This window comes from Prunus mume, linkage group LG6 (genome assembly GCF_029339155.1).
Source record: "Prunus mume cultivar Tortuosa linkage group LG6, ASM2933915v1, whole genome shotgun sequence".
NCBI lineage: Eukaryota > Viridiplantae > Streptophyta > Magnoliopsida > Rosales > Rosaceae > Prunus > Prunus mume.
This window is the reverse complement of record NC_142703.1, coordinates 15,593,185-15,609,665: the sequence shown is the minus strand read 5'-3', so window position 1 is coordinate 15,609,665 and position 16,481 is coordinate 15,593,185. Positions and strand designations below refer to the sequence as shown.

General features: G+C 36.7%; 2 protein-coding genes across 2 annotated transcripts; one reads left to right on the top strand and one right to left on the bottom strand.

Moving 5' to 3' along the window:
- Positions 1–2,689: 2,689 nt before the first annotated feature.
- Positions 2,690–5,691, bottom strand: NIR1 (nitrite reductase 1). Its single transcript, XM_008238278.3, has 4 exons — positions 5,097–5,691; positions 4,439–4,793; positions 3,906–4,194; positions 2,690–3,671 (listed from the first exon to the last, which is right to left on the bottom strand). Exons 1-4 carry the CDS (start codon positions 5,467–5,469, stop codon positions 2,931–2,933), a joined length of 1,758 nt encoding a protein of 585 aa, XP_008236500.2. The 5' UTR covers positions 5,470–5,691; the 3' UTR covers positions 2,690–2,930.
- Positions 5,692–6,375: 684 nt separating this feature from the next.
- LOC103335268 (large ribosomal subunit protein uL11m-like) lies at positions 6,376–7,159 on the top strand. Its single transcript, XM_008238277.3, has one exon. It carries the CDS (start codon positions 6,490–6,492, stop codon positions 6,955–6,957), a length of 468 nt encoding a protein of 155 aa, XP_008236499.1. The 5' UTR covers positions 6,376–6,489; the 3' UTR covers positions 6,958–7,159.
- The last annotated feature ends 9,322 nt before the right edge of the window (positions 7,160–16,481 follow it).

Here is a 16,481-nt window from a genome sequence, read left to right as displayed (position 1 = left end):
GCAGTGTGAAGTGTAAAGGTCAGCTTAAGCTCAATGACAAATTGTAAGGGGTTTGCCCTTGGGAGTCTTCCACTTTTTCTAAACAATGCCCATGATATCTTCATCAATGAAAACACCTCTTCTTTGCACAGAAGGCACTATAACTAATAAGCTTAAAGAATAATCAAACCTACTTACCATCAGTAGTAGTTTATCAACAACTTGACTATGATTCAATCATTCCATAAATAAATGCATTTCGGCAGGCAAGCATCCTCTGGTATCTTAAGGGCAAGCCAGATCATGGTCTCAACCTCACCAAAGGTCACTCTCTTCTTACTGCCTTTTTTTGGTGCAAATTGTGGTGGTTGCCATATAGACAAGGGTCTTGAGTGGTTGTCGGTGATGTTCTCCATCTCGGAGGAGGCAGCGGCATCAACGTCGGTGGGAGTAGCATCGGTTGCTATGCTGGTTTGTTTTGTTTTGTTATAGTAGTCACCGCGAAACACCTTTGTCGCCATGATATATTTGTCGTTTTCGTCCACATACACAAGGATTTGGCTCCAGTTTAGATCTTGGAGTTACATAAATGGAAATTGTTGGATTGTATGGGTTTAGCTGATATGGCCTTATGAGTCTTTTCGATTGTTGGAGAGGATGTGGAGCAGTGATACTGTTTTTTTGTTTGCTTTTGTCTAATAATTCTTAGGAACTCTTTAGGAGTTTACTATATTTTGTATTTTAATTTTCGGCTTCCAATATGGATTTACCATTTCTGCTGTTATGCGGTGGATTTGTATTGTAAGTTTGAGTACATGTGCTTTTCGTTGCTTAATCGGAGATTTAAGTCTTTTTGGTTTAGGCGTAATTCTCTCAACATCAAATGAACATGTTATTTTGTTTAGTCACTATAGACGTTGTACCCATATTCAGTACTATAGCTACTTTGTACTTTGTTATATTTTATCAATAATTATTATCATTTTTCTCAAAATATAGATATAGTTGCTCTTGAATTAATGCTCTAATTTAAGAAAAGTGGAATTTGTAAGTGTCCTTAATTGAATCCCACTTTGAATTTTAAATAATAATACAAATCTGTAATTTAAATTACCTATAATTGTTGTTGGTATTCTAATGGTACCAACTTCAAATATCTCCTCTAAATAAGTAAATTAATATCAACATTGCATTTAATTACTTTACTGTGGTGTTGCGGTTACAATTATATGAGGGTCCATATCAATAAGAATAGTATGACATGAATTATCACATCTTTAGAATGAAAATATGCAGTTTATGGAAAGAAAAAAAAAGCCCAACCTTATAGAAGAAAAATGATACATGCAATCACAATCCATCCATTAGCACATAAAAAGTGTAGAGTACTTTTAAGGTTCAAATAGCAGAAACGGTAGTGGTACATTCCATCATTAACATCTGCATAAACTCCGTGGCTCATCATTCAAACCTACAAATATGAACAATCCCATTTGCCCAGTTGCATCTCTACTATGAACAAAGCCATCTGCACAAACTTTTAGTGACGGATCTTGTGAACAAGCTTTTAGCAACTGAGCTATCTAGAGTATCCATTGCCATTGCTATCAATTGAAAAAACAAACCCTTTGGATCTAAATAATTAAGTTATGATTCACTACGAATGCCACCATAATTGCACAATTGAATGGATTGAAGATATTGGCGGAAACTAATATATTAAAGGGGGTTCAATTAAACTCAATTTACTGCCAAAGTAGACATTAAGGGTAGCTTAGTGTGGTGTAAGACCCTGATTTGTGATCAACTTCATCTATAGATGGATTTGTTTTTGGGTCAAAGAAAAGCCCAATCTAAATTACAAAAAATTTAGGCCCAAAGCAAAATCAAACTCTAGAAACAACGAACAGCCGCCGCCGCCGCCTCCTCTTCCAGAAGAAGAAAAAGGTTCAGGGGAACCAACAAAGGGGATCTGTAGTGCGTGGGATTGGAGAAGCAAGCCACCAACATGCATCATGCTCAAGCAATCCAGGAGCAGGAATTGGTCCAAATGGACCATTAAACTATAAAACCCACACAGGAGGATTTTAGGGTTTGAGTTTTACTGGGAGGGGGAGAGAAATGGACTGATGGGGGGTGAGCGTACGAGAGTAAAAAAGGGTGAAACAAACAGAAAAAAGAAGAAAGAAAAGTCACACCGCAGGAGGTTAACTTCATCTGTAGATGGATAAACACATGTAAATAGGAGTTTGTTCTCATCTGTACAACTGTGTAATCTGTAAGCGTTTATAAATACAAACTCTCCATCAAAGTGATGGATCATTCAGCCAAACCTACTTTCCTGTGTGAATTAAAGTTTTACAAATTTATAATTAGTTGTTGCGCTTATACGAGTTCAGGTTGTAGGAGACTATCAAATACAATTCTATTGGACTCATTGTTCTAGAGTCGTAAACCCAATTGAATATATTAAAATGAAAATGTCACATCTGATTTCATAAGCGTACCCACTGCGGCTGGGCTTGGTTTACTGAGTACTGACTGATGGCGGTCGGAAGGGACCAAATGGGAATCGCCACCGACGGACAGCTATTCTGTAGAACACCAACAGCAGGAAGAAGAATATCATATATAAATCTTGGCAGGCCTTAGTCTGGCCAACCCAAAAGTCATGTCAATATACTTAGGAGAGAATGTGTGTACTTGGTTATTTTATTTGTTAAAGGATACTACTTGCTCATTTCTTATATAACAAAACTCCAAATGCAGAAGGGCATAAAGTTAACTGTGTATAGGAGCAAATGTCAGAATTATGAACTCGGCAACCTAAGTTTGATTGACATTGCAATATTACATAAATATTTGTATAGATCCCCAAAATAAAGCAATGTAAAGTGTTAAGGGTCAGCTTAAATCTGCATTGAACCCTCCGAATCGCCGTTCCGTTCAAATTAATCTTCCCCTTCTTCCCTCTCTCTAGGGACAGCTCCAAAGTGTTTTACCAAAATGTCAACAACCAAAGGTACCAAGTCCTTGCAAGGGACACTCTTCTTATAAACATCTCCCAAATGTGAGTCACTTCCTATCCTCCCTCCCAAGTAAACATCAGCCCCTTCACAAGGCTTCCCATTCTCATCCCTTGCCATGCATCCCATGAAACCAATATCCGCCACTTGCACCTGCGCGCAGGTGTTTGGGCACCCAGTCCAATGCATCCTCACTGGTCGGGTCACTGCCACGTGTCTCTCCACCTCCTCAGTCACCTTCAAGGCCCTGGCCTTGGTCTCAATGATGGCTTGTCCACAGAACTGGTTGCCAGTGCAGGCCACCAATCCTCTCATGAGAATTGAAGGTTCAGGTGAAAATCTGTTTTTCAGAAGAGGCTCTTTAAGCAATGCTTCAAGTTTTGAGTTCTCAACATTTGGGATTATTATGTTTTGCTCCACAGTGAGCCGGAGTTCCCCTGTGCCGTACTTGTCAGCTACGTGAGCTAGCTCATCCATGTCGTCTGCTTGGAGCCGGCCGACTGGAATGTGAAGTCCCACGTAGCTTAGACCTTCTTGTTTTTGTGGATGGACACCTACGTAGTCTCTCCTTTCCCATTGCTTCTGAACCAGGTCTTCAGAAGATGCTCTCTCCAGCTCTTGGAAAGGCATTCTTTTAGCAACCTCTGCCCTGAATCCTTCTATGCCCTGCATTCATATAATTTTCAACAAACTGTCAGGCAAATACCATCAAGAAGATAACAATTCAATGCTCATTCAAATAATGTAGAACATGTTTTAAATGGTGGTGAAATTTTTTAGAAGCATTTCTCCTTAAGAAGATTGAAACATGACATAATAAATTCAGTAATAACTTTGAAGATCACACAGATTACGGCATATTGAAACTAGATCTATATAGTTGGGACAATGGTTACTTACTAGTTCATCAATCAACCACATCATTCTCGTCTTCTGTCGGTTCCCTCTGGTGCCAAGGTCTCTATAGGCCTCTAGCACTGCTTTGCAAAGTGGGATCACATCATCTGCGGAGACCCAGGCATCAAGAGGAACTGCCTCTGCGCACCGTTTAGGACTAAAGAAGCCTCCCACAAGCAAATTGAATCCAAATCTTCCGTTCTTTGTTGCAGGCATGTAAGCGAGATCGTTGATGTGGGGATGCTCAAAAAGATCATGAGATCCCACCACACACACATTCCACTTTCTTGGCCTGCTCAGATGAAAACCAAACTTAAGAATCCAAGCAACTCATTCCATTCGTGCTTTGACCCAAAAAAAATTCCATTCATGCTTAATTTTAGTAAAGTATTTCTCCTATCTGAACTAACCAAATAATGAAACAGTGCTCCATGTTCAGCCGCTTAAACCATGACTTTATGAAATTAAACCCCTAATTATGTACAAATAACAGAAAGGAACATCCAACATATGGGGAAAGGAGCTAAAACACTTACAAGTTTGTGACAGTAGGATTGCCAAGTGAATTGGCAGTGATATATTGGGACAACAAGTTTGTGTAAGGTCGTGTATCAACAATCTCTTCGGGGTCGATTCCGGCGAGAGGATTTCCAACTGGGTTTCTCACATTGTCCATGCCACTCTGCAGACTTGTCAAGCCAACCTCAGCGAGACCTTTTAGAATTTCTGGCACATCAGGCAGTACCACTCCCCGGATTTGCCAATTTTGCCTGGTTGTAACATCCGCACAACCATCCTCACCATATTTTCTTATCACACTCGCTAGATATTTTGTTTGTACACTTGTTGTAACTCCATTTGGTAGCTTCAGTCTCATCATAAATCTACCATCTGATCATCATCACCACCAGTATTAATTAACCAATAAGAACATACTAAAAAAGTAAGATGCTTGTTGCATTTAAGAAAAAATGCCAATATAGAAAGAAAAGTCAAACAATTCAACATGCTATGCTGTTGGACTGTCAATTCGGAAAATTAGTTAAATTCCTGTTCAAATGTCTAATCTTTATTGATAATCTGAAAAGATAAAATATCTAGAATATCTAACAAGAAAACATTACCCTATGTAAGAATATTCAAAGTATGTGCAAAATTTAACAAAGCAAACAAATATAGATCAAATTAACTCACAATGATTCTTTCTTCTGTGGAAAAGGCCAAGCCACTTGAGCCTGACATCGATATCATCCTTACTATCCTTAGACTTCTCAAGCTCCTCAAAAGAAGTCTTGGCAAGCTCTTCAATCCCATTCTCCATGAAAAGCTTCATGGGTTCCTTCTGAATCTTCACCTTCTCTTGAACATTAATCCCTCCTCTAAACTTCTCTTTCAAAACCCAATACCCATCTCTCTCCTCCACTCTAGGCTCCAACCTGGCCGCCTCCACATCTGTGGAAACCGGCGCCAGGGGGGTGGTGGCGGCTGCTAGCCTCGTCTGCTTGCAGCAGGGGAGAGCTGAAGACAGGGGAGGAGAAAGAAACTGAACAGATAGTGATGATGACATGGCTGATCAGAGTATGCTGCTGGTGCGGATGATTGCAAAGAGCTCCAAATTTTGATGGCGTTGTTGAAGTAGGAATTGAAAGAGAGAAGAGGGCTTGCATTTTTGTAGGTGAGCTTAGCGGTGAAGACCTTAGGAGGAGGGAGAGGTTCATTTTCAGTTGTGACGGAGGGGCTTTTGGCTTTTGGCTTTTGGCTGGAGCCAAGGGTCGTCATATTTTGTCTTGGAGAGGAAATGGGGGGACTGGTGACGGTTATATTTTTTTTTTCTTCATGCATTTGGGTTACGGTGGCCCCTGTCCACCATGTGCCACGTTTCGGAGATGTGTTTTGTAGACAAGTTGTCCAACTTAATTTTTTATATTTTTATTCTAAAAATAGAAAATAGGACTATAAGCTATAGTTAAACTACAAGAGGTATAATAGCTTTGTTCCAACCTCTATGGCATCATAATTGTGTGTGTGAGAAATCATCATCCTTTATAATTTAGATTATCGCTTGTGAAAATAAAATAAAAAAGCTTTGTTCTGATCTACATACGACCCTTATGTTTGATTTTTACTTCTTCAACTCTCCATCATCTCGATCTCTCTTTTATTAGCTAAAAAAATTTAAAAAAAAATCAATAATTAAATTTTATTTATTTTTAATAAAATTGACGGAATTGAAATATTTGATCTGATTTGTTAACATCTGCAAATGCAGTTACTAAAATCGAAAAAATAAAATTTCTGTGATCAAAGTTAAATTTGATCCCACTCTAGTGATAAAAAAATGTAATTATCCCTATATTTCACCTCTTTTAACTCAGTTTTCGCTGACAACACAGACTTGAACTTGATGTTCTGGTTTTTTACTAGACTGTTTTGTTTTTCACCTCGTTTGAGTTGTTGAACTCTCGGCCCAGCCCATCAACGCCTCTGAGTCCCAAAAACCTACTCTTGCTGCAAGTGTGACTCCCTCTCCCGCAAGCCTACTCTTGCTACTCTTTCTGCAACTGTTGTTGTTCAGAGCAGCGAAGCCATGTCAACCGTCAAGGAGATCCTTACCCGACGACCCGTGATGGCGACGATCCGAGTCACAGTCCCGGCCGGTGCGGCCAAACCCAGCCAACAACTGAGCCCTGCTTTGGGTCAATACAGGCTGAACATGATGGCCTTCTGCAAGGACTTCAACGCCAGGACCCAGAAATTCAAACCCGACACGCCCATGGCGGTCACCATCACCGCCTTCAAAGACAACACCTTCGAGTTCACGGTAAAGTCACCGTCTGTCAGCTGGTACCTGAAGAAGGCCACCGGCGTCGAGTCCGGCAGCAGCCGACCCGGACACGTGGTCGCTTCTAAGCTGTCGGTGAGGCACGTGTATGAGATCGCCAAGGTGAAGCAATCTGACCCGTATTGCCAGTACATGCCCTTGGAGTCCATTTGTAAGTCTGTTATTGGAACGGCTAATTCTATGGGGATTAAGATTGTTAAGGATTTGGATTGATTTGGGGGGAAATGTCACATTTTGAAACCCTAGATTTTTTTTTGGGTCGAATAAACCCTAAGTTTGTTCCTCATTTCAAGAAAAAGATTGGATTTTTGTTTGGTTTGAGAGGTTTTGCTTCTCACTTGTACTCTGTTGTAATTGAGTAGCTTTTCAATTTGAATGAGAAATGAGGATGGCTTCACTAGCCTTGTTTTGTTTATGACTTATCTTATTAGTTGGTACTTTCTTACAAGACACAGCTGAAGTTGATTTGTTGAAAAGTTCCATATAGCATTTACTTTGCAAATGTAATGCACCTTGATCTTGCATAATTGGGTTATTTTTTCTCTCTCTGTTTCTTTCTGTCATTCTGAATAAGGTTCTGTCCTGATTGAATAGATTTATTAATTTAACCGAGTTGGAAAGTGGTTTCCCAGAATGAATTCAGGATTAGCCCTTTGACTGCTACTTTTGAGTTGATGAGGTGGGATTAGGTTCTTGAGCTCTTTACTGATATGGAATCAGATTGAAATTTTATTACATTGATTCATTATTAGAGGTTGGTGTTCAGGAAAATGGATTGAGTTCAAATTTTGAAATAATGGAGGAGAACAAATGGATTGTATGTATGAGGAAAATTGATTAGATCAAACATTTGAGCTTTTAATGAGAGTTGGAACTCAGAGGATTTTACTAATTTGGGTTCTCTCTGTTGGGGGAGGGCCACAGATACAAGAAGGTTTACAACTAGAGGGTTGGGGAAGAGGAATTCCAGGTCTTCTTGTCAATGATCGTTAAGAAGGGCATGTTCATGACACCTTTGGCTGATGAATGAGGTAGATTGGTCATGATTACATTTCCATTGCATCAACATTTGTTTACATTTTGGAAATAATGGAGGTGAACAAATGGGATGGTGGTTCTAGTTCTTATAAGTGTCTTAGATTGTATGTATGACAATGACAAAATTTGATTTGATGAAACATTTGAGCTTTTAATAAGAGTTGGAACTTGGAGGATTTTACTATTTGGGCTTTTCTGAGGAGGGTGTCACCAAGGATACAAGTAGATTTATAGCCAGAGGGTTGGGGAAGGGGAGTTCCAGGTCTTCTTGTCCATGATCGTTTCATCTATGCATTAAATTTTTCCATGAACAAGAAGGGCATGTCCATGACACCTTCGGGCTGATGAATGAAATGATTAGTCATGGTTACTTGTCTGTTGCATCAACATTTGATGTTCATGTTCTGATCATGGATTTTGTGTGCAAACAAAAGTTGGTAGTGAATTGAAACGCCATGGTTGAAAGTATAGAGTTGAAAAAGGTTTATGGACCTCATCAGTCATCACCTCAATACCTAATACAGGCTGTTATGGGCGCCATTTGTTTATGCAGATGATACAAAATGGAATATTTACTCATTATTTAGGAAGTTGTTGCTTCTGCGTCTGTCTTAAGGAACAGAATGGTTAGAACTTGTCAAGCCAACCTCAGCAAGACCTTTTAGAATTTCCGGCACATCCGGCAGTACCACTCCCCGCAGAACACCACACCAAAAGAGAAAATAGAGTTTAATTGCAACACTAAAACGCCTGAAGCTCAATCATACATGTGTTGCATGGAAAACACTATAAATCAATATCTCAAGTGTTTTGTTAAATTTTTAACATTATCTTCTTGTTCCAAGTCGCCCCTACTAAAAGAAATTTCTGGCTTCAGCATCAAAGACAATTATTTGGCTAATTGGGGTACCAATTCATCGAAGAGTTTTTATATCATCTAGATCAATAAGACCAGTTTATAATTTTTATTTGAACATCATGCATGTCATATTATGGTCACATTTGTACGATGGATATATATAAATGAGAATGATATGATTGTTAACAGAGTTTAGGATGAAGATAAGCCGCTGTGATTTCTTTTAGAGCACCAATAAATTGAGCTACAGATTTCTCATAACTGGAAATGCTTTGAAAAAATGGGCTTACCCAAGTTGGCTGGAGCAAATTGCTTCCCACTCTGCAAAAGAAAAAAATGGTTTAAAAATTTATATATATATTTAATTAGATGGAGTTAAGATATTGGGGGAAACTAATAGCATATAATCATTGGTGGTACAATGCATCAACAACACTTCAATGTCCGATTCTGTAGTAGATTGTCCCATTCAGTTCCAAATAATTCTTCTCTAGTAATAATTTCTTCAACTCTATCTTACATCAATATGCAATCTCAATTTTCATCGTGAAATTAGTTTTCTCTACGATAAATAATGTGTGCAGTAACATAATTTAGTTTTGTTTGTTTTCCAAGGTATTGCAAATATGTTTGAGCTCCCACATTGGAACACTAGAGTTTCTTGTATGTCTTTATAAGACTTACTCTTGGAAATAGAATAGTTTGTATAGGCTATGCAAGTGGCCCAATTGAGTGGCTTGTGGGTATGGCCTTTGGTTAAATGCCTAATTAGTTGGGTAAATGGTTAATTAATATATTTAATTAATCAAAAGACGATTTTTATTTTTTTCTTTAATTTTTTTTTATATATTGAATAGTATAGCCGTGAGGCTATACTACGATTTTTAGAAAAAATAATTCTTGACACGTGGCGCTAAAAGAGAGAGGGTCTTCTCTTTTTATTTAAAAATAGTACAGCCGCACGGCTATACTCCTTGTTTCCTTTATTTTGGGAAAAAATTGGACCTTGTGTTGACACGTGGCGCCTAATGGATGGGGTTCCTCCGATTTTATATTTAAAAGTAGTATAGCCGCACGGCTAAACTCAGTTTTTATTTTTAAAACAGTATAGCCGCACGGCTGTACTATTTTACGTGGGCTCTGAGCAGTTGCTCTGTTTTAGTATAGCCGAGCGGCGATACTTGATTTTTTCCTTATTTTTAAAAAATAGTGTAGTCGGTGGCTGTACTTTTTTTTAAAAATAATAATAATAATTTGTCTTTAATAAATAGTATAGATGAGCGGTTATATTCTTTTATATATATCCAAAAAATACTTTTACACATTTCAAAATTAATATATATTATATGATAACATGGGTAGTTATGTTCCATAAAAGTAGGACCTATTATCTGATTTTATTTTTATTTTTATTTTTTTAAATATTAAAATATGTGAATTTACCATATTATCCTCATTTAATTAATAATTTCAATTCTTAATGTTTGAATTAACCAAGGGCATTTTCTGGCATTTTGAATGTTTCATCATTCTTTGCCTTTTGCTTTATATATATATATATATATATATATATATATTATGTTTTGATCAATCTTCCAATCGAACCATAGGATCTAAAACAGATCACGCAAAATTGGCACATTCGTCATATAACTACCTAAAAATGTAAAAGGGGATTTTATAATTAAATTGGGTTAAAGAGTTTATATAGTGATATTAATTTTAAAAAATAATATGTATATATATACATATTTTTAATAAAACATTCATGTTCTATACACGTCTCACTTTTTTGAAAAGAAAACATACAATAGTCGTATTGTACTTGTACGTATGTATTTCTAATGTTTTATACACATAAGTTTTACAAAATTTTTAGTAAGACACCCAAAATTCACGTATTATACAAATTTTCAGCCGCGCGGCTATATTCCGTGTTTTTAATTTTTTTAGGGTCAAGGCAAATTCCATTCATTAAATATGTAAAAACATTACAACAGTTTGAATGCTGAATAGCATAGGTAGAGGCATAAGACATAGGCCCAAAAGATTACAAAACTGAATTTTAATATAGGCAAGGTTCAAATAACAAGTTGCAGCCACACCATCAGCAGGAAAGCACCAAATCACTATTGCAAGTTTATAGTCTTCCAAATAGATGATTGTATCCCCTTGTTTATTGAATTGAAATAACTTATTATCTGTCACAGACTCACAGTATGGGCACTATGTGTTGAGAGATAAGTGCTTTGATTGACCAGATGATTGGAAAATTGTTTTGAAGTGTTAGAACTTTGTGCCGGTAGGCTGTATCTCTGGTAAGTGGACTTCGTACACCTGGGTTGGGTTCTGGAAGATATTACTTGGTAATGGGTGGGTATGCTTGAATTCAGAATTGTAAAGTTAAAGTCCAGAATGCTTATTAAGTGTCCAAAAATAATCAATTTAATCAATTGTCCAAACTAATCAGTTTGAACTCTTCAGATTATTTTTTGTCTAGCCCTACAAGAGCCACCAAGGCATCTTCCCTCTAAATCCAATTTTAAAGGAAAACTGTAAGGATCAATTGTATATGAACTATTATACAATTACGCACTTACCCATTCTAACTTACAGTGAACCCTTGTTTTAGGTAAATATTTCATATTTTTCCACAGGTTAAGGGTTGGGTATGAAGGATAGAAATTGAGTATGGGAACACGTTTGGAGAAATTCCGTGTATGGTGTTTGAAGTAGGGCGGGGATGGTATTCTAATCCCCAACTTGAACCCGCCCTATTTAAAATATATATTATTTATTTTTCATATGAATATTTTGTTAAGCCCCTCCTAACTACTCTCACCAAATATCTTATTCCTCATATCATATTATATACTGAATTAAATAATACATACAAAAATGTAAGATTAGAACAAAACTTTTGTATTGTATGTTTAGTTTCTAACCTTTTTTTTTCTCATTCTTAAATTCTTTTTTATTGGTACTTTTGTAATACGGTGGGACGGGACAGGGGATTCGTTCCCCAACAAAGGCGAGAATGGGAAATCTCAATTTGAATATTATGGAATAGAGGCGAGAATGGGAAATCTCCAATTTGAATATTACAGAATAGAGGCGAGGATAGGGGAAGAAAGCTTAATGGGGATGGAAATGACATACGCATTCCCGATTCGCCCCATTGCCATTCTAACCCTCGGTTTATAACACTTATTGGTTAACAAACGGGCACTAGGCCCAAGCATAATGCCACACGTTCCGTTTATTTCAATGCTGCATACAATTTACTTAATTATGAGCTAATAACATTAAGTCGTTTGTGTTAATTCTTTTGTTGAATTTTTTAACATTATTATTTCTAGCTTTATCTCTGAAGACAATTACAATTTATCATCGTCACAGCTTTGTTTTTTTGGTTAATTGGGTGACCAATTCATCGAAAAGCCTTTATATTATCTAGATTAATAAGAACAGTTCATAATTTTTACTTCACGAGATGTTATCATAGTCACATTTATACGAGGGCTATATATAAACGAGAGTGATATGATTGTTAACATATCTTTAGGTTGAAGGTTATGACTTGTTTTAGAGCACCAATAAATTGAGTTATGATGTTTTTTTTTTTTTGGTTCTAAGGAGCCGAAGCTCAGAAACAAAACTGCATAAACAAACTTCTGAGTCTAACAACCCCGCTCAAATCTTACAGTAACTACAAATACATAAAAAAAAACAAATGTGCAATTACATGAGTTAAGATATTGGGGAAAATTAATGACACATAACCATTCAATAATACTAGATGCGCCAACTCCCCACCCTCCCCAACTCCATGCCCCACCCGCCCACCCTCTGGCTTCTCTAAAATTCTTTGCCCTCACACTCACAAAAATCTCAAATTATCTCATGCATTTGCCATGGCTGAACTGAGCACAACAAGAACCTTTCTGTTGACAATTGTATTCTCCAAGGACTCAATCTGGTAATGTTCGGATTTCTCTACGCGTGCCAAAAGACTTGGATCGTCAGCTCCTTCCCAGCCTTCACTCATGGATCGGCCGTGGCTCACCAGAGACAGCTCCTCTAAACCCACATCCTTAACACACCATGACCGCTTGCTATATAAACTAAATTATAACAACCTGATAAGTTCATAATTTCATATATTCGCATGCCCTCTTTACTTAGTGACTTTACTTAGTTTCTCTTTATTTTTAGTCACTTACCTCTTTTTGTTTGTTTTGTAGGTTAAGACAGCAAGAGATCACATTTGATGTAATTCATGCTTATTAAGGGCTGATTGGGATAAGAGGAATATGAGCTTAAAGACAAAATTTGGGCCACACTCCTTGTCAGTCAAGTTTCGTAGGTCATCTTGCAGGCCTCATTTCAGCAACTTACACAGATCGGATGAGGAGACATCCCTGATAGAAGTTGTTCCAATAGGTGTCTATTATAACGTTTCCAAATTTCAGCCCAATTGGATAAATTTGGAGCCCTCAGCACGTCAAAGACTGAACCAAGTTCACATAAATATCATGATTGGCTGCCATCACATCTACATCCCTAGAGCCATGTGCTAAGCATGGGCAGCCATACATGGGAGTCAAATCAGCTCAGGAACTCAGAAAGATGAACAAAAGTCAAGCTTCCATAAAGAAACCATACCAAAGCATGTATTTGGCAGCTGGAGCAAGTGGCATGTATGGGCAGAAGGGAGCAGTTGGGAGCGGCTAAGAGAGATGTGCTTCACCAGCCAAAGGGATGACGAAATTTCTCTCTATAAATAGAGAGCTGCTCACTTATTCAAGGGAGATAGGCAGACACACACATTCACTTCATCCATTACTCTCATACACACATTCAGATTCGCCACAAAGAGAGAAGAGAGCTTGGAGCTGTCCTGGGAATTCCTTGCTGCCATCATCTAGTTCTTCTCCTCTCTTTATCCTATCTATGTATTTCTTATTTTCTGTACTCATAGTTATGTCTAACTAATCCATTTAGTTAGGGCTTAGGATGAAGCCCTAGTCATGAATATTCAATGTTATGGATGATTTTATAGTTAATTGATTTCCTTACTTTCATTATCAAGTTGTTAATCTCCAGTTTACTATGTGCTTGATGTATGTTTTCTTGGAGTAGCTAACTAGGATTTTATGCATCTAGTACAGGTTGGGAAGGAGTTTAGATTCACCAATTATACTCTCTTTTCACAAGCAACACATGAATTGCCTAAGAATCATTCAAGGGGTTAATAACCATAGGTTGACTAGGACAGATACCATGTTCTAGGACTTGTGTGATTATCATATTCTCAAGGAGCTTAATGACTCTTGTATGCTTTATTCTAAGTAGATACCATGCTTAGGTTGCATATTAGAGATCACGTGTTGTGTAGATACCATGCATAATCACATGCCATAGGAGAATCATGCATCCTGCACCTAGATACCATAGGCTTGTGGGCGATAATCTATTGTTAATGAAGCTTGAGTCAATTTCTATGCATTCATAACTTGGATAGGAAGACTAGTGGTAGATTCCAAGGCTCTAACACCTCTCAATCTTTGTTTCACAACTTGTTGATTGCTGCTAGTGTTTTCTTTCGAGCACTTTCATTTCACGTTCTTCTTTTCATTTCAACAACAAAAACCCCCCATTTCGAGTGTGTGTGTGGTGCTAGGATCTGTCCTAGACCTTGAGTAATTAGCAAGAGGCATTGTTGAATTCGACCTTGCCTTTAGCTAGTTAGTCAGTTTCTTTGTTTTATGTTTTTCTAGCATTCTAAGTAATTTAACTTGTAACCAAGTTACCATTCTCCATGGGATCGACCTCGTATTTACATAAGTTATACTATAAACGGTTCGTGCACTTGTGAGAATTAAAGTTGTTGTTTTTAATAACTCATTTTAGTTGTTAAGAATAGGCTCAACACAACCCCATTCCAAACAACATTCATTTCACTTGTTTATATAATTTTCTTATTTCACTTTGTTAAGTAATCTCTCCTTGTTGCAACCCAATCTAACCTGACAATTTTAATCTTATTGCAATTCATTTTTCATCTCGAAAATTGTCTGTTATATTTTCTTTCTGTTTTAAATTGAACGGAAATGTGTTTTAGAAATATTTTTATATTTGAATGTTACTGAAACATTTGCTTGTATCAAATTTCTTTCGTATTTCCTCTACTTTACTCTTGTGTTTTAGGAGGATTTTTTTAATCTTCCCGTACCACATTTCTGAGTCAGATTCTGAATATCAAAACACCTTTCATCGGAAGTGTTGTTGAAATATGTTGCTATTCAGTATTTTGACTCAGAAAGGTGTTGTGGGAATATCGGAAATGTTTTGGTATTTTCTGAGTGATAGTAGTAAGAAACTTTGTTTTAGAGAGAGTTCTTTTTATCTCCAGAAAACTCAAATTATTTTGAGATTTGATATTCTGGCTTATTTTTTTGTCTGTTTCACAAGATTATTCTTTGTTCTCTGTTTTATGGTTACGGGTGGGGTTGTCTTGACAATTTCATTTGGTGGTTTTAGGTGTCAATTACCCCTGAAGTTTCGAAAAGGACGAACAAAGACGTGATTAAACAACTTGTTCAGTTGTACAAAGTTTCCCACTTGGGAAACTTAACCCCATCTTATGATGGTATGAAAGGCATTTTCACAGCAGGGCCATTGCCATTTGTCTCTAAAGTGTTTGTGGTCAAGTTGGGTCAGAGGGATGGTCGTGATTGGTCTTCTGGTTCCAGAAGGTATTTTCGAATGAGAGTTTAGTGTGTTGTGTTTGTTTCCTTTTTGGATTTTTTATAGTTGCCTGTTCTCTGAATATTTTTATGTTGTGTTTGAATGACTGACAGAAAGGACAGGGAGTTTAAGGTCGTTGTAAAATTGGCCGACAAACCCGACCTTCATCGGTTGCCTCAAGAAGCCATACAAGTTCTTAATGTTGTTTTTAGGGCCGCACCATCTGACAAGTATTATTCTCTGTTTGTTAGAAAGAGCATATGATTTCTTATATCTTTGTGTATAGTATGTTTGTATATAATAACCACACATATGCACTTTTGTTATATTCAAACAAGCGTATTAGCCAAAAATACATAGGCTTAAAGTAATATGTATACTCCTATACATATGCACATATATGTATATATAATATACCTTTAGTATATATGTAGGCATGTGTATACTTCTTATGTAAACATGTATGTGTGTTTTATATAATAACCCCACATACATTTATATAAGTATACATGCATTTTTATCCCCTAAACCATATGATCAATTTAATAAATCGTTTAGTGGTATTTGATTCAATTTGAGCTAAAAGCATAGGAGAAATCAATCCATATAACACTAATATAATTCAGTATTCCAAAATAACAAACTGAAACTACCCCATGAACCATGATCAATGAGAAGTGTTGTGCTCTAGTTTGGAAAACTTGTATCCCCTAAACCATGATCAATTTAATAAATCATTTAGTGGTACAATTTGATTCAATTTGAGTTAAAATCAGAGGAGAATCAAACCATACCAAACTAACATAATTCAACATTCCAAAGTAGTACTAGTCAAAGGAAGCTAGCTACAATTATGACTAGTGAATAGTCTTATAAATTAATATACTCCAATGTTTAGCATATATGAATGTTTAGTATATAGTCATAAAGTAATATATACTCTTATGTTTAGTGTACATGTACATTTGAATATTTGTATGTAGGTACTTAAATATAAAAAATAATAAATGACGCATATATACAACCTATAAATAAAAAAACAATGCAATGAAAAGTATAAATAATAAAAGATTATTATAAAGTCGGAATT

Excerpts from the sequence above, each read along its gene's own strand:
- NIR1 (XM_008238278.3), bottom strand. The coding sequence starts at position 5,469 with ATGTCATCATCACTATCTGTTCAGTTTCTTTCTCCTCCCCTGTCTTCA. Across the intron at positions 4,794-5,096 it reads CCACAGAAGAAAGAATCATT|ATGGTAGATTTATGATGAGA; the intron begins GTGAGTTAATTT and ends GATGATGATCAG. Across the intron at positions 3,672-3,905 it reads TGTGGTTGATTGATGAACTA|GGCATAGAAGGATTCAGGGC; the intron begins GTAAGTAACCAT and ends ATATGAATGCAG.
- LOC103335268 (XM_008238277.3), top strand. The coding sequence starts at position 6,490 with ATGTCAACCGTCAAGGAGATCCTTACCCGACGACCCGTGATGGCGACG.